Genomic DNA, 23994 nt, shown 5'->3' with positions numbered 1-23994 from the left:
AAGTTTTCTACAGGTACAATCAAACTTCCAAACCAAATCTTTATGTCTATGGAAGAATTTAGTAAAGGTTTTAAGTAATTTTTGTGGTAACGAAATCCCTGACTTAATAGTTTACTAGTAATATATAGATTACGTTCAGTGAAATCCAAAACGTCACGACAGACACGGGCATAGCGAACGAGTTGTGATATTTGAACACCGTAAGATGGTGCCATCACATACAAGCTAGTTGGATGTCCGAATATTTCCAGACCCATACCTTCTTATACGTGTGGGTCCGGTGGGTCATTTTGTGCTGAGTTGTTGTCTGTTTATTTCGTTTGTGATTTGAAATCTGTATTTTCGGTACATTTCACATATGTCTTATTTGTCAGTATAGTCGAGTTACTCGTTGTTCGTGTACTGGGTTTTTGTTTTATGTTGTTTGTTTACTGTTTGGTCTTACATGATCTTGCCTTATATTACAGTTATTTTATTTTCTATGCATGATTTTTTTGTTTAAACACAGTTTTGATTTAGAAGAAAAAAAGACATGGTTAGAAAATAGAAATAATAACACCGTTACAAGCACAATTCCTTTTTAATATTCTTGTCATGGTTAGAAAATACATAAAATAACACCATTACAAACTCAATTCACATTTAATATTCTTGTACGTGTCTATAAATAATACAAATCTATTTTATTTTTAGAAATTTACCTGTGATAATATAAACGTCACACAAAATACGTCACGTTTTGTGACGTTGATCCATTCATGTGACGCGCAGTTTATATTTCGTTTGTGGTGTCCTGGTGTCCTGTCGTAAATTCATGGGAGGTGTCCGTTGTTATTATGCGGTTTACATGTTGTAATGTACTATTATATTATTTATTTATGTATTTATCTGTGCTTGTTGTTCCTTCGTTTGTTTGTACTGTATTCCTGTCACGTAGTGTTGTCATTATAGCGATATTTTTAACATTGCCCTATAAGGTTTGGCTAGCCATAAAAACCATGTTCAACCCACCATTTTTCTTAAAATGTCCTGTACCAAGTCTAGAATATGGCAGTTGTTATCAGATAGTCCGTTTCTATTTATGTTGGCGTATGCTTTTGTTGTAGTTCCGAATTTATGTTATTCCGTTGTTTTCCTCCTATTGTTTATGTGTTTCCCTCGGTTTCACTTTGTTACCCGGATTTGTTTTTGCTTAATCGAATTATGACTATTGAACAGCGATATACTACTGTTGCCTTTATTCATACAATATATAGTCCCAGCTTATTTCTTCAAGCAATCAGATACATGCTAGTGGGGTGTCAGATAAATTCCAGACACACAATATATAGTCCCAGCAATCATATATTCTAGTGGGATTTAAAATGAATTACAGACACACAATATATATATAGTTCATGTTTCCTAAATCATAAAATGTGCCTGTTGCATTTCACTTCAACACAAAACAAACAGTATCTAGTTCACGCCCATGTCTTAAAAAATAAAGAATAGGCTAGTTGTATGTATGAATCCAAGTCCCATCATAAGCAAATACGAACACGTCAATATATTTCAACCAACCACAGTACAGGTAAAATATAATTCAACCAACCACAATATAGGTAAATGTGACATCAGAGAAGTATCAATACCTTTGTGTGCTTTCGCTAAATCATAATCCAAACTTCATCCTAATTTCGATTGATGAAATATGACATTACATTTAATTCGTTAATAACAGTTTTAGATTCGTATTGTAATTGACGTAATCCATATTTTCATTTTTTATACATTTTAGATAGGTTTATGTACATTTTCTGATAGTGGACTTATTCTGCGGGTGGACAGACAAATGGACAGGACTGTTGATCACAAATTGCATGAAGTATTGCAAAATAAAACTTTTACCGTCATTACACGTTTAGTGAGTATTTACTTTATCGTCATTACACGTTAAGTAAGTATTTACTTTACCGTCATTACACGTTTAGTGAGTATTTACTTTACCGTCATTACACGTTTAGTGAGTATTTACTTTACCCTCAATACATGTTTAATGAGTATTTAGTTTACTGTCATTACACGTTTAGTGAGTATTTACTATTCAGGATATTAAAAAAATATTGCAATCTTTTCATCATTGATATATGTGATAGCATAGGAATAGGAATTTAGTCCTCTTATCCCCTTTTATCTCAGAAAACGTAACACCTAGGAAAAAAATGATTAAAATAAATTATAAAACAAATTTAAAAAATAGCTTTGATCCGTCTCTCATAACGAAATAGATAAACAAAATCTGTTGATATATGAACATTCATGTCTTATAAACACAGTTTTTATTTTCATCTATGTGTTATTTTGTGGACTGTTGTTTGTATTTGGATCGTCTTTCTTTTAAACATCATGTTGTCTGTGTTTCGTCGGTTTATGATTCTGATTTCGCCCTAGGTATCTTCTCCCTCTGTTTTAACATATTGAAGTAATCTTTTCTAAAGACACGAGACGAACGGATGCAGGCATAATTGGTATCCTTACTTTCATATTTTTTTATCACTAAATATCAGGAAGTAAAAAATTGTAGAAAAATTTCTGTATTTATTTTCTTATATATGGTGCCTTCTTTTGTATTAGATATGTTTTTAGAGTTTTATTATTTATTATTTTATTTTTGTAGGACCCACCGTTTGTTCAGAGAGGACATGGCGATAGATATGAAGGTTTCTGTGTAGACATTTTAGAGGAAGTTTCCAGTATAATGAACTTTAACTATACCATAAAACTAGCAGACAATGGCGTTAATGACTGGGACAAAATCATCAATCAAGTAGTAAAAGGAGTATGCAATGATTGAAACAGTAAAACATAATATCCTATGAATCAGAAACTAAAAAAAGTTTAGTTTCCAACGTCATAAACACTTTTGGATATAAAAAAAAAAGCAACACTCATTATGATTTTCAGCTCACCTGGCTCAAATTGCTAATTGAGCTTTTCTCATCACTTGGCGCCCATCGTCAGTCGTTCTTCGTCGTCGTCCTCTAACTTTTACAACAATCTTCATCTCTGAAACTGCCGAGTCAAACTTCAGCAAACTTGGCCATAATCATTATTGTGGTATATAGTTTTAAAAAAGTGTCTGATTACCCCGTCTGCCAACCAAGATGGTCGACATGGCTAAAAATATAATATAGGGGTAAAATCAAGTTTTGTCTTTTATTTTTGAAAACCGCTATAGATAAAGGAAATCTTACAGGGGCAGACATGTTAAATTTGTTGAGCTCTAACTTATGTCCGGACAGGTAACAGATTAATTATTAAACCCAAAATGAAGTCGGTGACCATATGATTTTTTTATATCATTAAAACGGAAAATTATGTATCAACCACATATAGTTTTTCAAGAAAAATCTATGTATAAGAAATAAGAGATTTGATGATTTTAAGAATCATTTAAGAAAGTTTTTCGCCGATTTTATGTGCTTTCTATACAAATGTTCACCTATTTTGAAGGAATTCCATCACTAATATTTCAGATAAAAGATGCATGCATTATTTTTTTCTGTTTTCAGTTATAGTTCAACGAGCTAAGGTTGTATGCAAAATTTCAGCAAAATCTGTGACATAGCCCATTTACTGTTCCTTGACCTTAAATGATAAATTTTACCATGTTTACTTAATTTTTGTCTATTATCTTGAAATCTATACAAGAAAGAGAGAAACGTTAAATAGCGAAAATGGTCTTCAAGACTAGATCTACAAATAAGTCAAATGGCCGAAATAGTCAAATGCCTCTTTATTAGAGTTATTGCCCTTTAATGACAATTTTCACCAATTTTTTGCCGTTTTGCCTAATATCTTACAAAAATCTTCTACACTAAAACTGCTGGACTAAATTCAATCAAACTTGGCCACAACCATTATTTGGGTATCTAGTTTTATAAAATGTGTCCGTTGACTTTGCTTGCAAACCAACATGGCCGACTTGGCTAAAAATAGATCATAGGGATAAAATGCAAGTTTTGTCTTTTATGTCTAAAACTTCTATGAATAGAGAAAATCTGACAGGGGCAGAAATGTCAGAATGCTGAGATCTACCTTCTATCCTTTAAGTCAAAACTGTCAGATGTTTTCTTATATTAGTTTTTGCCCTTAAATGATAACTTTTACCATTTGTTTCATGTTTGCATATTATCTTGAAATCTATAAAAGATAGAGAGACTCATTAAATAACGAAAATTGTCAGCAAGAAAAGATCTACATATAAGTCAACATGGCCGAAATAGTCAAATGACTCTTAATTAGAGTCATTGCCCTTTAATGACGATTTTTACCAATTTTTTTGCGCTTTGCCTAATATCTTACAAAAATCTTCTACACTAAAACAACTGGTCCAAATTTAACCAAACAAACTTGATTCATTTTTGCCTATTATTTTGAAAACTATAATAGATAAAGAGAAACTTTATTCAGGAAAAATGAAAAGCAAGACAAAATCTACAAATAGGTCAAATTGCTGAAATTGTTTGAGGACACATTATTGTAATTTAATGACCACTTTCACCATTTTCTGCATTTTTGCCTACTATCTTGAAAATTATAATAGATATATTATATAGAAACTTAAAATAGCGAAAATTATCAGAAAGACAAGATCTACAAAAAGCTATCATAACCGAAATCTTAAATCGACTCGTTAATGAAGTTATTGCCGTTTAAAGATGATTGTTTAGTTTTTGCCTATCATCATAAAAAGTAGAATATATATACAATTGTATATAGAAATTATAAAAAGCAGGACAAGATCTACAAATATGTCAACATGACTAAAAGGGTCATTCAACTCTTTAAAAAGTGGTTGCCTTTCATACCGATTTGTACCAAATAGTGGACATAGTTGAAGATGCAGGTCAACGATACAGGCTCTTTAGAGCCTCTAGTTTATTTTACCCCATGTATGTGCTGAAAAATCAGAGAAAATCTATCAATTGAGTTAATTAATTGGTTATCAAGAGGGTGACAATCATAATAAAAAGTGTTCTTAATATAGAGGTATGCTTTTTGGAATTATACTGTTTTAACTAGTGTTCTTATTGGTAAAGGAAAAGTAATATTTTTTGAAGTTTTATGAACTCCATTCTGACCTTTCTGGAATATCTGTCTCATAGATGAACATGGATGTGTTCGAGTTGCCGAAGTCACAATCATGAAGCGCATGACACAACATTTATTCAATAGAAAAATTCATATCTTATATATAAAAAAGTAGATTTACTATATAGTTACCTTTAATAGACAGGTGACATTTGTAATTAAAATGATGCCAATTATTTTCTTTTTAGGATGGAGATATCATCATCGGATCTTTAGACGTTAAATCTTCACGTGAAGAGCAAATCTCTTTTTCAACTACAATAATGGACTCTACTGTTAGTATACTATTACAGAAACCACCAGCTACGCCCACTTTCTTCCAGTTCCTCGGGCCATTCACATCACATTTATGGTTTACAATCCTTGGTGTTTTCTTTGTTGTTGGAGGTGCACTCTATCTGATGGGACGATATGATACAACACAACGAGAGTCGGACCAACAATTTGATCTGAAAGAAAGCTTATGGTACTCTCTAAACGTTCTTTTACAAGGTAATGATAAAAGGGCATAGCCATGGACCCTTTTTTTTTACAAGGTAATGATATGATCACTTATCATGGATCCTTTTTTTATAAGATAATGATATTAGGACTTATCATGGATCCTGTTCTTTTACAAGGTAAAAATGATAGGTCCTAATCATGGATCATGTGTTTTACAAGGTGATTGTAATAGGGCCTAGCCATGGATCCTTTTTTACAAGGTGATGATATTAGGACTTATCATGGATCATGTGTTTTACAAGGTAATGCTAATAGAGCCTTATCATGGATCATATGTTGTAACAAGGTAATATAATTGGACCTAACAATGTATCATATGTTTTTACAAGGTAATGATAATAGGGCCTTATAATAAATCTCGTTTTTTTACAAAGTAATGATAATTACATGATAATAGGGTCTTATCATGGATTATGTGTTGTAACAAGGTAATGATAATAAGGTCGAATAATGGATCTTGTATTGTCACAAGGTAATGATAATACGGCCAAATCATGCGTTTTTACAAGGTAATGATTATAAGGCCTTATCATGGATAATGTGCTTTAACAAGGTAATAATGATAGATCCTACTCGTGGATCATGTGTTTTTACACAGTAATGATAATAGGGCCTTATCATGGATCATGTATTTTACAGGGTAATTATAATAGGGTCAAGGATCCTGTGTTTTTTCTCCTGATTATTGTTCAATTATTGTGTTTTGCTATGTGTAATTATAAGATAACCCAGAGTTTTTAATTACTCTATCATTTTGGGATATCATGGGGAAATATCAATTTGTAGCAGGAAAATTTATTTGAAACATAATTGAATTTCAAATTACTTCGTAAAATGATAATAATGAAATTGCTGGAAATATAAAATTTAAAAAACACAATGGGAACTATACCAAAAATCGGAAAAAGCAATAACTCTTGTGAGGCTTGATAAGGTATATTATATCAGGCAGACTGCAATGGTTACATTTGACTTGGGATTATAGTAGAATTACACTTCTATAAAGCCCTTTGCGATTGTAGGCAACACTTGCGGGAAGCTCCATCTACTCACGTTGATATGCTATAGACTATTAACAACAGCTGTACTGATTATTGCACTTAGCTCCGTCTCCTCACGCCAACATACTAATGGCTATTAACAACAGTTGTGCTGACCATTAGACAATAGATCGATAGGTCAAAATATTGAGTTTTAATTATCAAAGATCATTCTTACAGAATAGTAAAACAAGTTCCTTATACTTGGTCGTAATATATTCATATCAATATAAGGTTTTTTATTAGGGACGAAGATTTTGTCTGTTAATTTGTTTAGGTCTTATTAGCTCATTGACGGTTATGGTTATACGATTCATATTTATTCTCATATTTTAAATAGTTCCACCTAAATAAATTCTCGTTTTCTGTTACAGGTGGAACTGAATACGCACCTCAAACAACTTCCATGAGAACAATTGTTGCTATTTATTGGTTCTGTACTCTTATCATAACTACTGCTTACACGGCAAACCTTGCTGCTTTCCTCACGCTAAAAAATATTGACAACAGAGTCAAGACTGTGGATGCCTTAGTCACTCAAAAGAAGATCAGTTACGGTGTTCTAAAAGGAAGCGATTTGGAAAAATTCTTTGCAAAGTCTGATAATGACCTTTATAAAAGAATGTGGATTCACATGAAGTTAAATGAAGTCGATATCATGCCGGATAAGAGAGAGGATGCACGGAAAATGGTTCAAGGGGAAAACGACAAATATGTGTTTTTGGACGACAGTGTAATGAACGATCACTATGCCATGGAGCACTGCACTACGTTGGAATCGATACATCAAGGATTTGGTGATAAACAGTATAGTTTTGGTTTCCCACGTGGTGCTCCTTATAGAGATGATATCAATCGTGCATTGTTGATGCTACAGGAGAATGGTCATTTAGATATTTTAAAGGCAAAGTAAGTTTACATAGAAATAATCACTGGTCCGTTTGATTTTAGAAATGTACATACTTATGATCTAGGCTTCTTAGTTAAATGGATTTAATGGTCATTTGTATATATTCTTAAATTTAAACAAATTGTATGCAATATGATAATGAAAATACACATATAGATTACCTTCACCAAGAACGCTCAAGCTCAAAACTTTGAAAGCGAAAGATGTATAAAATATGGGAGAAGTTATATGAATGAAGTGGACACAAATTGTGACTTGGATGGAGAGTTGTCTCATTGGCACTCATACCACATCCTCTTATATCTATAAAAAGAGAAGCCAAATCCATAAAACTTTTTCTGAGGGAGTAAAAACCTTAGTTTCGTCCTAATTTCTACATTTTGCAGCGAAGAATCTAAGAAATGTTTGCTCTAAACCATGTTAGTACTGCAACACTAACAACTGAGCTGATGATACTCGATACTCTCGGGGACTATCATTCAACCAGCAGAAGTATCAACGAAGCGCTTGAAAATGAAAATACAAATTTATTAATTTGGATCTGAGAGTGTGTATTGGTTAACTCAATTTCCTTCTTTCAGATGGTGGCGTTCAAACTGTACACAAGCGGAAGTAGAAAAGAGTCAGATAAAGTCAAGTTCTGAATTAGAAATAGAAAACATGTTTGGTGTTTTTCTGATTCTACTTGGCAGTATTGTTTTAGCAATCATTGTGGAGGTTTCAAAGCGAGTGAGACTTGAAATAGAAAAACGATATTATAAACACAAAGTTAACAAAGAGGTAGGTGATGAATTTGTTACAATTTTGTTTAATAAGAATAAATTAAAGTACATTGGTGTCAATGTCAGTCTTTGAAAAAAGAAATGCAGCGAATGCAAATGAAAAGTTTTATGTCGGCCATTTAAAAGTCGTTACAGAGATCACACGACAAAATAACAAATTTGCATCTGAAGCTAAAAATGCAAATTTGAAAAAAAAATAAGCGATGACATTCAATAAAGCTAAGTGGCGTCATAATCAATTCAGGATGAAACTATGTTGTTCAATGACTAGCGCAAACTAAAGTGTGTTTTTTTAATTGATTATAATCTTTGAACTTTTCCGTCACATTTTCCACAAATATTTAAGACTCGGAACATTGAGAGCTTGATATATTGTATTGACATGTACCTATAGTTTACGATGTATTTTTACTTCTAAAGGTCTTTTTTGTGATGAGCTTTCATTTTTTTTTATAGATTACATAGATACAAAGTATGTATAGGAATACAGCCTGACAGTGGAAAGTATGTATATGATTCCTGGTCAAGAGTTGAAGCAATATATTATCTTCGACAATTCATTTAGTGACATTTTCATACCATTTTTAATTTAGTTTTGAATCACTAAAATGTTCTACTTTGTAAAATAAATGATTGAAAACAAAGAATTATTATTGTAAAACTGGACTATGACATCACTCAATTGGCTATGTTATGTCATATCCGTGCAAAGTATGAAAAGAGTAAATGTATTTAGATGTGTGCATATATTTATTTATCCCTAAATCAAGTAGCAATTGTAATTTGCTGACTTACTTATACGATTGTTTCATCGCTTTGTAAATTTGGTGTGTTTTCACAATTATGTAGGTTTCATAGTATCAGATTCGTTTGTAATGTGTTTCCTGGCATGTCTTATAACATTAACGGTACCAATTTTGCTTCACTAGATGCGCATTTTGACAATTAATTCATTTAAGTGGTGCCTGTGGCCAAAATATTTACAAATCCAAAACCTAATACAAACGTTCAAAAGCTGCTAAAACCACAAATGACAATCCATAGGGTTTTTTATAGATTGAAATATTTTCATAACTGACTTTTGTTGACATATGATGATATGTATCAACAAGACCTTACATCTATTTAAAATTCTGCAATACGTTACTTAATGGCCTGATGCAATAATCACATTTGTCTGTTAACTTCAGTTATTTATTTAAGGAAAAGGAGGATTTTTTTAGTATATCTGATGGTCAATAATTGTGACAAAAAAACGAAAAGTTAAATTGTGTATTACATTCCATTCAACAAGTAAAGTTGCATGTATACGATATATAACTATCTGTAAAGTTATATTAAACTATTATATATGATTAATTTTCTATCTTTCGGTCCAAGAACTTGTCGATAATGACATTAATGAACAATGAATAATACTATGGGCATCAGTATGACAAGGCAATTGTTGGTTGTCAATTGGTCGATGATAAATTCTATAGACGCCAACATGACTAGGCATCAACTTGTCTCAAGAACGTTCTCAATGATTAGGTGATATAAAGAGGAATACCCTAAAACCCCTTCGACTTCCGGATAATACTTTTATCTATTTGGGAAATTAATGCCATATTTAAACCAAAAGACATAATTTCATTAAATTGTGTGTGTTGTTTGGATGTTCTTTGTATTTCTTTGTATTATTTATGTTAGTTGCCAAGGTGTCTGAACATTTTGGACTTATTTTATTTGGCCAACAGGTGTCTTCCTACATTAAACAAATTCTTAAACACAATGCATGACGCAACAATACAAATCAGATTTTATATATTGACACTTATATAAATTAAGAAATCAAACGTTCGCATCAAATTTCCATATTATGACATAGTTGTTGACATATATAAGCAATCAAATTTTGAAGAAATTGTTTTTAAAAACGCGATTGAAATTAAAGTGTTAGCGAAAAGTTTAGTATCCTGACATAAAAACACTATCGCCAGTTGTGTTACCAGGTTTTATGAATCTGCGATTCCTACTCCATAAGGAATTTCAAGTTTTTGCAATTAAAGCGTATATCTAGACAAAACCTTTGATTCAGAGTTTGATACCGAGTTTAATGGTTGCTCAGCTGAGACTTATATCTAGACAAAACTTTTGATTCAGATTATATAAAGAGTTTCAAGGTATCTCAGTTAAGACATATCTCGAAAAAAATCTTTAATTTAGATTTTGAAATGAGTTCCAAGGTTTCTCAGTTGAGACGTATATCTAGACCAAACTGCTCTTCATTGAAATATGCTACATCTATGTTTTACTCTCATGTTTAACCATCGTTCTGGTTTCAACTACAGTAAAACAAACATGCATAAAATATTTCTCTCGTTTTTTTTTCAGGATGATATTTAATGTCTATTTATTAGTTACTTGATTATGCATCTATAACAAGTAGACTGTTTTAGAAAACAATGTGCATATTTCACAGCTGATGCACATGGTGAAATAAATGAATGAAACTTACTTGACTTAAGAAATTTAGATTATACTTTACAAATGTATGCGTCCAAAGCGCTTTTCTAGATTTATCGTCATCAGGAAATCTCAAAGCCAGAAATTTGAAAGCGAAGGGTGTATAATTACCAAAACACGCTAACAGCTGTCTGGCCATATGGGACCTAAAATAATAGCCAAATCCTACTAAGGTCAAATCTCATGCTTAAAACTTATCGTTGAGTTTATAATCAGGTTGTATATTATTTGATAACATTTTATTTATAATCATATTCCTTTTGTTTGCTTTATCCTTACCCCGCAAACAAAGTTTAAGTATGAAAGACAAACCCTTGAAATATTGATACAACCAGATTTTATATATCTAATGAGTGTAATTTATGTATCTAATGAGTGTAATTTTTGTATCTAATGAGTGTAGTTTATGTATCTAATGAGTGTAATTTATGTATCTTATGAGTGTAGTTCATGTATCTAATGAGTGTAATTTATGTATCTATTGAGTGAAGTATATTTATATCTAATGAGCGTAGTTTATGTATCTAATGAGTGTAATTTATGTATCTAATGAGTGTAGTTTATGTATCTAATGAGTGTAGTTTATGTATCTAATGAGTGTAATTTATGTATCTATTGAGTGAAGTATATTTTTATCTAATGAGCGTAATATATATAATTTTATATATCGCATGAGTGTAATTTATATATCGTATCAAAGAATGCGACTGTGTCGTGAATAATACGATGAGTGCCACTAGTAAATCAGAAATTGGGAACCTTCCAGAGTATATGAGTTCACTCCCTTTTCTGTTGATCTTGCGTTGCTCAGTGTAGAGTTGTACCGCATAGTGTTTTGCATAATGTTTTCTGTCCAATCCATAATTGTATTGTGGAATGTTTTCTGCAATGGTTTGTGGACTGTTTTCTGTGCAGCCTTTAGGTTTTTGTGATATGTTTTGTGGAATGTTTTCTGTCCAGCCTTTAGACGCTAACAGCTGTCTGACCAAAAGGGACCTAAACTAATAGCCAAATCCTACTAAGGTCAAATCTCATGCTAAAAACTTATCGTTGAGTTTATAATCAGGTTGTATATTATTTGATAACATTTTATTTATAATCATATTCCTTTTGTTTGCTTTATCCTTACCCCGCAAACAAAGTTTAAGTATGAAAGACAAACCCTTGAAATATTGATACAACCAGATTTTATATATCTAATGAGTGTAATTTATGTATCTAATGAGTGTAATTTATGTATCTAATGAGTGTAGTTTATGTATCTAATGAGTGTAATTTATGTATCTTATGAGTGTAGTTCATGTATCTAATGAGTGTAATTTATGTATCTATTGAGTGAAGTATATTTATATCTAATGAGCGTAGTTTATGTATCTAATGAGTGTAATTTATGTATCTAATGAGTGTAGTTTATGTATCTAATGAGTGTAGTTTATGTATCTAATGAGTGTAATTTATGTATCTATTGAGTGAAGTATATTTATATCTAATGAGCGTAATATATATAATTTTATATATCGCATGAGTGTAATTTATATATCGTATCAAAGAATGCGACTGTGTCGTGAATAATACGATGAGTGCCACTAGTAAATCAGAAATTGGGAACCTTCCAGAGTATATGAGTTCACTCCCTTTTCTGTTGATCTTGCGTTGCTCAGTGTAGAGTTGTACCGCATAGTGTTTTGCATAATGTTTTCTGTCCAATCCATAATTGTATTGTGGAATGTTTTCTGCAATGGTTTGTGGACTGTTTTCTGTGCAGCCTTTAGGTTTTTGTGATATGTTTTGTGGAATGTTTTCTGTCCAGCCTTTAGGTTTCGTGATATGTTTTGTGGAATGTTTTCTGTCCAGCCTTTATATTTTCGTGAAATGATTTGTGGACTGATTTTCTGTCCAGCCTTTAGGTTTTCCTGAAATGTTTTGTGGACTGTTTTCTGTCCAGCATTTAGGTTTTCCAGAAATGTTTTGTTAACTGTTTTCTGTCCAGCCTTTAGGTTTTAGTGATATGTTTTGTGGACTGTTTTCGGTCAAGCCTTTATGTTTTCGTGATATACATGTTTTGTGAACTGTTTTCTGTTCAGCCTTTAGGTTTTCCTGAAATGTTTTAGGTGTGTTTTTATGTCCAGCCTTTAGGTTTTCGTGATATGTATTGTGAACTGTTTTCTATCCAGCCTTTAGATTTCAGTAAAATGTTTTAGGACTGTTTTCTGTCCAGCCTTTAGGTTTTCGTGAAATGATTTGTGAACTGTTTTCTGTCCAGCCTGTAGGTTTTCGCGAAATGTTTTGTGAAATGTTTTCTGTCCAGCCTTTAGATTTTCGTGATATGTTTTGTGGAATGTTTTCTGTCCAGCCTTGAGATTTTTCGTGAAAAGGTTGGTGGACTGTTTTCTGTCCAGTCTTTATGTTACCTATGGTATTTTGTGTATTGTGTTCCGTCCAGTCATTTGATGTGAAATGTTTTCTGTTTAGTCTTTGAGTTTCTATTTAATGCTTTTTTACTATTATGGGTCTTTATGGTTCGATGAAAAGGTCTGTGTTCGGTTGCTGTCGAATCTTTAGGTTTCCGCGCAATCCTTTATGTACTGTTTTCTGTCCAGTCATTAAGTTTCCAAGAAATCCTTTAGTAATAGGACAACTATATACATTGTTGTACATGTCTGTCTGATGGGTTTCATCTGACCTTTACCTCATTTCCATGGTTGAAAGGTCAGCGTTTCGTTTTCTTTGTTATGTCCGTTTAGTCAGATACTATAAGTAATATGTTAACTTTATTTTGTGTATGGAATTATTGTAAGACGTTCATGTCCGTCTGGCAGGACGATCTGACATTAACTCCACTTACATGGATTATTGAAAATGTTAGTTTCATGTAATGCTTGTGGTACAACCTTTTTTTAACACTTTCAACATACCATCAATCGTGCTCATTAAAGCAGGCGAGACTTTTCGGCGTAATCACTTTTGTTATATGAAAGCTTGACTATCTATTTGATTGGGCTGGATAAGGGTTAATTTGTGAAGGCTTGACAATTCCCGTTATTGGGGTGTGAAATTTGGATATAGTTTTGATTGCAAAGGCTTCATTAAGTGTTTAATTGAGCTATTCATTACGGTCATATGTTTGTTAATAAAAGCTTTGCAATCTGCTCTATTTGAGTGTTTGTATACTAGTACATAAAAATGTACAGGAGATATGGAATGAAGTGAGACTTCTATATACCAGAAATCAAAAACATGGATATACGACCTTCAACAATGTGCAAGAAATTCTGTATCTTAAGTTATAAAGGCTAAAAAATACGGATATACGACCTGTAACAATGGGCCAAACATTCCGTATCTTAAGTCAGAAAGGCCAAGAAACATGGATATACGATATTCAACAATGAGCAAAACATTCCGTATCATAAGTTATGATGGCTTCGAAGCATGGATATACGACCTTAAACAATAAGCAATATATTTCATAAGTCATAAAGACCGCGAAACATGGATATACGACCTTTAACAATGAGCAAAACATTCCGTATCGTAATTTATAAGAGACCCGACATGAATAAAATGTGAAACGAAACAAAATCTTATGAGAATACCATCGGCCTGTGTTCTGCTAAAGAATAAACAAAAGACTTATATGACAAACATCTACCAACAACAACCTGACTTGGGACAGGCATATTTAACATTTGCCAGGCTGTAGCATGTTTGTCAATGTTCAACTCCCAGAACGTTCAGTTTGGACGAAGGTATGAATGTGAGGCATGGCAATCTGTTTATTCCCCACATGGTTTTGTCTTTTCGTTTTGAATTTTCCGTGTAGTATGGTATTTTTGTTCTACTTTTTTTATACAGGATATATATATTGATATTAGTGGAAAAAGATGGAACTGCTGGAATACGATTATAAGTATATGAATGATTACGTATGCATCGAAGAGTTTATACATATACGCATATCTATATGCCTTTAATGTGACTATGTTAGTAAGTATGTGTGTGTATTCTTAAAGGTATAAAGAAACGTAAGCATATATGTTAAAAACACGTATACAATTGACAAAATGTGAATAAATGACACCAGAATATCAACTTGATATGTAGCAATAAAATTTTCTTTCTCATTTTTTTATTTGCAAATTTAATTCGAACTTAAAGGGAGATGTTATGTTCCATTGAAACTAAATACAGATTGAAAAAGACATTCTTTATTACATCTTAAGATATCAATTTTTGTTACGTTTTACACCAAATAGATAGTTTTAAAACATATTTTTTTCATTTGAAAAAAAGTTATTTAATGACAATGCAAGAGTAACATATTCTTAAAAAAGTGATCATTCAGAATTAGATAAATTTTAAATATTCTTTTAATGACGTTGGTAAGGGCAGGTCTTCTATACTAGACGGAGAGCAAGTCCTCAGAATCGCTGCTCGACACATAACCATTTAGACGATGAACTTGAAAGGAAGCATATTTTGTTGAAAAATTCGGATTCCAGATTTGTAATTCTGAATCGCACAGTGAGAATTAAGGCACAATAGTTTCAACGCTTTGACTTAAACACTTTTCCTCATTCAGTAATGACGACATGTCATTAGAGAAATATATGATTATATGCACAATACCATTGGTGTGTTTATCTTGAGTAATGAAGCACTGTGCTAATACATCTTTACTACGACTTGCAATTAGTTTGCAACTGTTTTTGACAATGTTACATTTGCTATGTATATCTGGAAATTTTATATCAGGTTGTCCATATTGTCTACACAACCACCCACCTGAAATCCTATAAACCACATCCATGTTTTTAGAATTTTAATGTCTTAAGCCTATACGTAAATGGCCAGAGTTAACATGTAACACTGAAATGACTGAACAAGGATGACTTGGATGAAAGATATAACTTATTTCATCTTTAGCCTTAAGATTTGAAATTTTTGTTCTTTCTCCAGTCGTCGACATAGACTTTTCAGATATTGAAAACCAATCCAAACCGAGGCTAGCCGATGCTTCCATAGGACATCTGAATAGAAACATGTCTAAATCTGGAGATATCAAACATTCTAATGGTTCTTTTAAAGGATTAGTTTCTCTCCACCATTCATGTATCATCGCATGGTGATCAACAAAATGAAATATTTCATTTTCTGAATTTAAAATCATCAACATGACATCAACCCATTCGTCTTCCAATCGATACTGAAATACATATACTGGAAAACTATACCCAATGCATAATGTTTTCCCAAAAAATATCTGACCTCTTAACCTGTCAGGAAGTTTGTATTCCTTAACGATTGTTTGTTCGTGTTCCGCAGATAAATTAACAGTGGCACATACCGGCCCCTTTAAGTGAATAATACGAAAGTAGTGGTCATCAAACTCACTTCTGATCAGCTCATTCCCAGTGCACATCAAAAGCGTTGTGTCAACAAGTTTTGTTGTATTCATATTGTATCCACCATATATGATGTATCAGTTATCTCTACTTTATCAATTTTCACCCTAAAACAATATAGTTTTGAAAGGTTACTCATATTTGTAAAGTTCAGTTCGTGTTCAATTTACATTCGGGACATATTTGACTGAAACTGAGTTTAAAAAGCGGATGATAGGTGCATAATCAGGAAATTCTTACATTGTCGAAGCATCCGGTCTTGTTTTAAAACAAATAAAGGAAACGTAAGAAAAAACGAAAGTATTATAACAATAAAACACATAATCTATTGGGTATTTCTTGCTGTTTTTGTTTAATATTTCTTGACCGAATTAGAAACCATTTCGTGTAAGAAACGGAAACACAAAAACATATACTGAAGTCAAATGTATATTTAAGGAAGGGTGAAAATTTAAAGTTTTGTTTCTACAATGATGATATAGACCAAAACAAATAAATACTGTCAGATTTCCGTTTAAAACCATCATGGCATACCATCTTGGCATTGGAAATAAGGCGGGCCGACGTTAATTTTTGTATTTTATCCTGCTTTGTTAATTTTTGTATTTTATCCTGCTTTGTTAATTTTATTTCCTTTGTCTGGTCAAAATGCATAACTACGGAAGCAGAACATAGGATGTCGGTATTACGACATTTCTTTTTCAATGTGGCCCTAACCTGATTCAGAACATTGTGCATAATACTTCAAGTAAAACATATATTGGACAAACAATTTTTTGGGGTGTAAAAAAATATAACACTATTAAAGGTCATATTGAAAAAAATATATAATGTAATAGCGTAAATGTAGCGAAAAAAATTTGGAAACACAACGGACTTTGAAACGTACTGTAATACTTAATAAAAATACAGTTTATTCAATTAACAATGTCTTGATCTGAACTTGTATTCATGTATATAAACACAAAAGTTTCTTATGAATTAAGTTATAAAACCTGGTTGGAAAATTGGTTATAAGTAACTGAAAAAATATTCAGATGATGAAGAGAATATTTGAAAGCGCTCTATATGTTAAATTAGATAAAAAGAAAGAAAGTTTGATTTGCAACTTTTCATATACATGTATTTTATTGTTTATGTAGACATTCCTTTGAAATATTTAGTTTTTTAAATGTAAACTTATTTTTTAATCTGAATCCAAAATAGTTTTTTTTATAATCTGATGGATTGATTGATTGTTGATGCTTAACATCCAGTTGGAAGTACTTCATTCAAATGTATAACAAAGACGAGAACATATAAACAATATATACGGCAGGTAGGTTCTGCCAGGTAGATCGACCGAGACGAAGGGCAATAATTTGGACTGCCACTGGGAAATGAGATTATGATGGATAGAACAGACAATTTATCCTACCAACAAACCCCTCGTGTTGCATGAGTTCTTGAACGTGCATGTACACTCTCTTCACCAGACATCGGATTTAAGTTTCCCTTTCCAACCAGTTGTGTCTATGTATTTATATATCCCGCAAAACCGAGCTGACGCCTTACTTTAACAACGATTCTTACTGCCCAACTGGATAATTCCAGGGATGACTATATGTCTTCACCTTATATAAAATACGGAGATAAGGTATGATTACCAATAAGACAACTCTCAAACAGAGACCAATCATAGATGCTACCAACTATTGGTCACCGTGCAGCCTTCAACAATGAGCAAAACCGATACCGAAAGTCCCCGACAAGACATAATAATAAGCTTACATAGATCGTATCTTAATGTACGGGTTCTTAAATCAACATAGCCGCAAAACAAAGACAACTATTTACGTGCAGAGTAAAGATAATTACATAATATACATTATAAAAAAAATTGTTGACAATCATATTGACAGAATATTTTGATATTTCATATTTGAAAGAAAACATCAATAAAGAATTAAAATTTAAGTTGGAAAGTTCTATATTTTGCCTAAAATACATAAAATACCTGAAAAAAACGAAGTTACTAGACTAGAAAATTTAATTCAGGACAGACTAATTTTATTACTTTGCAGAACGCCTCTTCACAACAATGGACACTATATAGATTATTTTATTGTTCCACTTGTTAAAATACATATATAAAAGATACGTCAAGTTTTATTAATTCGAATAAAAATATAAAACCCCACGAGACTGCTCCCTATTTACATTTGAAGCAAAAAATATGTACACTTGCTTTACATTTGATGAAATACTAGAAGCCACAAATGGGGCACTGGACAGTATTGATCCAAGCGATTATAAAATCCAAGTTCCACCCAAGCACAGTATAAAACGCCTATTAAGTATAAAAATAAGAAGATGTGGTATAATTGCCAATGAGACAACTCTCCACCAGCCACCAAATGACATAGAAGTTAACCACTATAGGTCACCGTAATGTCTTCAACAATGAGCAAAACCCATACCGCAAAGTCAGCTATAAAAGGCCCCGAAATGACAAATTTAAAACAATTCATACGAAAAAAACCGAACTGATTTATGTAAAAATACAATGAACGAAAAACAAATACGACACACAGCAACAAACAGCAACCACTGAATCACAGGCTGTCGACTTGGGACAGGCACACACAGAACGCGGGGTTTAGCATGTTAGCGGGCGCCGAACCCTCCCTTTATCCTGGGACATTGATGTAACAGTACAACATATAAACAGACTATAAAAATCAGTTGAAAAGGGCTTAACGATACAAAGCTGGATCATCAAGGTGTTCGACTAAACATATTTCTAAAGTGCTGACTACTATTCAGTAAAAGATGGCCTTTAAACATATTGTGATCAGATACATTCAACCAGTGGTGTTAATCAGATGTGGATTCTCAAAAATTCTAAAGATCTACTGCTAAATCTTAGATCACAATCTCTACATTTGAAGCAACATTAAGACCTTTAATTTTTCTACTCTTTACACTACTATTCCCCATGCTCAATTGAAAGATCGACTTCACCATCTCATTAAACAGAGCTTTTTCTATAAAAATGGGAATCGTAGATATAAATTTCTTGTTTTGGGTTATAATAATTCTTATTTTGTGAAGAACCACACTGATTCTACCAGAAAATATACTGAAGATGATATTATCAAAATGCTGGACTTTTTTATCGACCATATATTTGTTGAGTTTGGAGGATAGATATTTCAACAGACAGTCGGTATTCCGATGGGTACTAATTGTGCACCTCTACTGACCGATTTGTATTTTGTAATTGTATGAAGGAGAATTCATTCAGAACCTTCTAAAAGACAAAAAGAAAAAGCACCTTGCGAAATTCTTTAATTTTACTTTCAGATATATTGATGATGTCCTATCACTGAATAACCCATATTTCAGTCAGTACTTACATCTCATATATCCCAGTGAACTTGAAATTAAGGATACTACTGATACTAGAAGGACTGCTTCATACCTTGATCTTTTCCTCAATATTGACACAGATGGACGACTTCACACTAAAATCTATGACAAACGGGACGATTTCAACTTCCCAATTATCAATTTCCCATTTCTCAGCAGTAACATACCCTCTGCCCCATCGTATGGTGTTTACATATCTCAATTGATACGTTATGCTCGTGCATGTTCAAACTATACAGACTTCATATACAGGAGTGTGCTCCTTAAGCAGAAACTGCTCCAACAAAGTTATGAGGAGGAAAGATTAAAAATGACACTCCGTAAATTTTATGGACACCATCACGAATTGGTTGATCTATACGATGTCTCTGTGTCTAAACTAACTAACTACATTTTACCACGTCTTATATTGTGGTTTACCATATACGTCATTTGGACTTTTAAGTATTCATATAGTTAGTACTGATGTTTTATTTGTAATTCTGATTCGATATTGTTTTATGTCTTATCGTTTGTGGTTTTAATTATATTTTTATTTTCTATATGTATGTAAAAGTAAAGATAATTAATCACCTAGTTCATTTGTATGATCTTTGGTTTAAAGCAACTATATGCACAGGATTTATTTGTTTTTACAGGGTTTGATTTAGAAGAAAAACCGACTTGGTTAGAAAATACAATTAGTTACACCATTACTAACACAATTCTATATTAATATTCTTGTAAACTGTTAGAAAATACATCAAATAACACCATTACAAACTTAATCCCGATTTTATATTCAATTTTTAGAAATTTACCTGTGACGTCACTCTTTGTGGCGTTGATACATTCGTGTTATGCTGTATTTGTGTACTGTCGTAAATTAATTTAAGGTGTTCGTTGTTATGCTGTGGTTTACATGTCGAAAGGTACTATTATATTATTTATTTATGTATTTCTCTGTCCTGAGTGTTCTTGCATTTATTTGTACTGTATTCCTGTCACGTAATGTTGTCATTTTAACGGTATTTTTAACATTGCCATATAAGCGTGAGGTTTGGCTAGCCATAAAACCAGGTTCAACCCACCATTTTTTCTTAAAATGTCCTGTACCAAGTCAGGAATATGGCAGTTATTATCAAATAGTTCGTTTCTATGTATGTTGCATTGGCGTTTTTTTTTTTTTTTTTGCACTTCAGTGTTTCTGTTGTTCTGTTGTTTTCCTCTTATAGTTGATTTGTTTTCTCAATCGATTTATGACTTTTGAACAGCGGTATACTACTGATACCTTTATTTAACTCATCAGATTGATTCAAAGCCGAAAAACAAGTAATAAAAACATAGACCGGACGTGGCAGGGTATATATACATCCCTACTTGTACAACAAAAAAGACAATAAGTAGAGATCTGAGAGTACTCGCAGTTACTGACAGATCAAAGCCAATAAAAACTAATAAAACAATCATGTATCTAAGACTAAATTAAGGCTTATTCTAAAGAACAATCAGTCCACTTTTACCAAAACCGTGAAAACTTGAGCGTACCTATGGGAGGATCAGGTTCCGCAGAGTTAGCAGACCTCACACTGTACGTTATTCTCGAGAACATTTTACAACGCTTTCAACATAGAAACAAAATGATAATGACTTCCAGTTTTAGGAATGATAGCTGGATTATATACCCCGGGCCTGTAGAAGGAATCCACGAGCTTTTTACAATAGCTAACACTGTGTAGCCGCTCGTGGAAGTTCACCTACGAATGTTCACGCAATGAAACAATATTCCTTGATATTGTCATTTAATAACATTGACAAAAAGTAAAATAACAAAAACACCGAACTCCAAGGAAAATTCAAAATGGAAAGTCCCTTATCAAATGGCAAAATTAAAAGCTCAGTCACATCAAACGAATAAAAAACAATTGTCATATTCCTGACTTAGTACAGGCATTTCCTTATGTAGAAAATGGTGGATAAAACCTTGTTTTATAGCTAGCTAAACCTCTCACTTGTATAACAGTCGTATAAAATTCCATTATATTGACAACAATGTGTGAACAAAACAAACAGACATAATAGGTAAAAATGTCAAAAATAGGGGTACATCAGTCAACATTTTGTAATCACTATAACAACAAACAAATATACCAACAAAGAAAAACAAAATGGCATATAGACATAGCACATAATCAAAAATGGAAGTAAAAAAATACAAAAAAAGACGACAGCACAATAACACAATGGCGGGATGTATACGTACCGAGCCACGCCAAGTGGATATTACCAAAAATGAACTAAACAGTAAAGTAAATAATTTACAAAGACAAATAAAAAACACTATAACACGTAATTAAGATGATAAACAACGTCAGTACCTAGAATCTATACTTCAAGACTATCGTGTATTATTTGTGAAGTTGATACGGAATATTTATCAACAAGGTCTTGGTATCTTCCGATGAACTTTTTTTGAAAAAGGACGAGACGTTCTTTGACATTACCTGGTTCATCAACTATCTGCTCAGACACTGGCGACGTTTTATAAAGTCTGAGTAGCAGCTGCAAGCTCTTGAATACCGAATGAGTTGGAAGGAGAAAGATTCTTAAACGAAGGTATATAAGACATTGAAACGCATATCAAACCAACTGAAACCTTTCAGCAGAACTGAACCTAAAAAACAGCTCGAAGCTTTTAAAATACATCTTCTCATACGAGAGCATAAAATATCCGAGGTCAATGAAATGTTTTTTATCAAACACAAAATACAAAAAAGGAAAATTTACTTATGCAACGCCCAGCGAAACGAGAGCAACCACTAGTAATGTTAAACAAAATTCAACCCGCCTATACAGAAAATAAACAATATAGTAATGAAACACTCGAAACTTATTTCACAAAACCCTAAATGTGTGAACATGTTTAATCATAAACCCATTATAGCTTATAATAGATATAAAAACTTACAAGAATTATTATCAAAGCATCAGTAAAAACATCCCTTTTGACTTTTCACAGCACAACATATGATACCGAGCTCTTATAAAATCGACGAATTACGAATTGATCCAAAGACGACCGGTGTATGGTCCAATATTACATACAAAATAAAACAAAATAGAAAAGAAACACGCCAGTATACAACTTATATATATATATTGATATACTGATGAGCAGGACTCAGGGATTTTCCCCAAACACGACAGAAAACCGATCCTAACATTAACGCGCATGGGTGAGCTCGGATGAGTTTATTTTTAATACAAAAATCAAAAGATTGATCCCTTAAGGAGTTAAAAAAATATTGCGTCGTATCTTGTCTTCACCGATACGAAACAACGTTGATTTTAGTTTTTCATTTGGGACAAGACTCTTTTTGTTCATATCATGAAATTATTTTGATTCCAGATTATGAAACAAAACAACGTTTATTTGAATATCCAAAGCTTCATAAGTTATGACTCTGGTTTGCCCACTATAAATTACAGATATTTAGAACATATTCGCACGCACTCTCCTTCAATGAAAAATCTGTAATTTCCTTCAATTTTTCACATTTTTTTCAAATTTTATGCGACTGTCATACAAGTGAGAGGTTTAGCTAGATATAAAACCAGGTTTAATCCACCATTTTCTACATAAGAAAATGCCTGTACCAAGTCAGGAATATGACAGTTGTTTTCCATTCCTTTAATGTGTTTGAGCTTTTGATTTTGCAATTTGAATAGGGGCTTTCCGGTTTGAATTTCCCGTGGAGTTCGGTATTTGTGTTATTTTACTTTTTATTTGTGCCAAGAAATAAATACTTATTTTGCGGCATTTTTTAAAATGAAGATTAAATTTTTAATGTCAGTTATATCCATAAAACGAGGCTTGCGTAAGAACTTTTGTAGCTGAGAATTTAAAGTGATTTCATACTCATTGTTCATACATTACTGAGAGTCACCTACGTATGTCATTGTTAGTGTTGACTTATTTGAGGAGACAAGATAAACATATCTCTATCTGAGACCAACACAGGAATTAATTCGGTATTCTATGACAACACGTACAGATTATCCAGTGTATTGAAGAAATGAGACAAGTCTTGTATATAAACCAAATCGTTGGTTTTTCGTTTGAACTATTTTAAATATTGGAATGTTGAAGTGTTTTTATCCACCATTTTCTACATAAGGTAATGCCTGTACCAAGTCAGAAATATTATGACAGTTGTTTTCCATTCGTTTGATGTGTTTGAGCTTTTGATTTTGCCATTTGATAAAGGACTTTCCGTTTTGAATTTTCCATGCAGTTCGGTATTTTTGTTATTTTCCCT

The 23994-nt window shown here is 32.4% G+C and overlaps 1 protein-coding gene across 1 annotated transcript in view; it reads left to right on the top strand.

Moving 5' to 3' along the window:
* Nucleotides 1–11258, top strand: part of LOC127704469 (glutamate receptor ionotropic, kainate 2-like) — a 34978-nt gene extending 23720 nt beyond the window's left edge. The window contains exons 9-14 of the mRNA XM_052208556.1: nt 1781–1906; nt 2660–2821; nt 5325–5628; nt 7055–7589; nt 8172–8370; nt 8829–11258. Coding sequence (XP_052064516.1) covers nt 1781–1906; nt 2660–2821; nt 5325–5628; nt 7055–7589; nt 8172–8370; nt 8829–8837 — 1335 coding nt within the window. The 3' untranslated portion in view covers nt 8838–11258. The remainder of the gene's footprint in view (nt 1–1780; nt 1907–2659; nt 2822–5324; nt 5629–7054; nt 7590–8171; nt 8371–8828) is intronic.
* The last annotated feature ends 12736 nt before the right edge of the window (nt 11259–23994 follow it).

Source organism: Mytilus californianus, unplaced genomic scaffold (genome assembly GCF_021869535.1).
Source record: "Mytilus californianus isolate M0D057914Y unplaced genomic scaffold, xbMytCali1.0.p SCAF_6, whole genome shotgun sequence".
Taxonomy (NCBI): Eukaryota; Metazoa; Mollusca; class Bivalvia; order Mytilida; family Mytilidae; genus Mytilus; species Mytilus californianus.
Note: the sequence above shows the minus strand (reverse complement) of the source record. Positions and strands in the feature narration are given on the sequence as shown.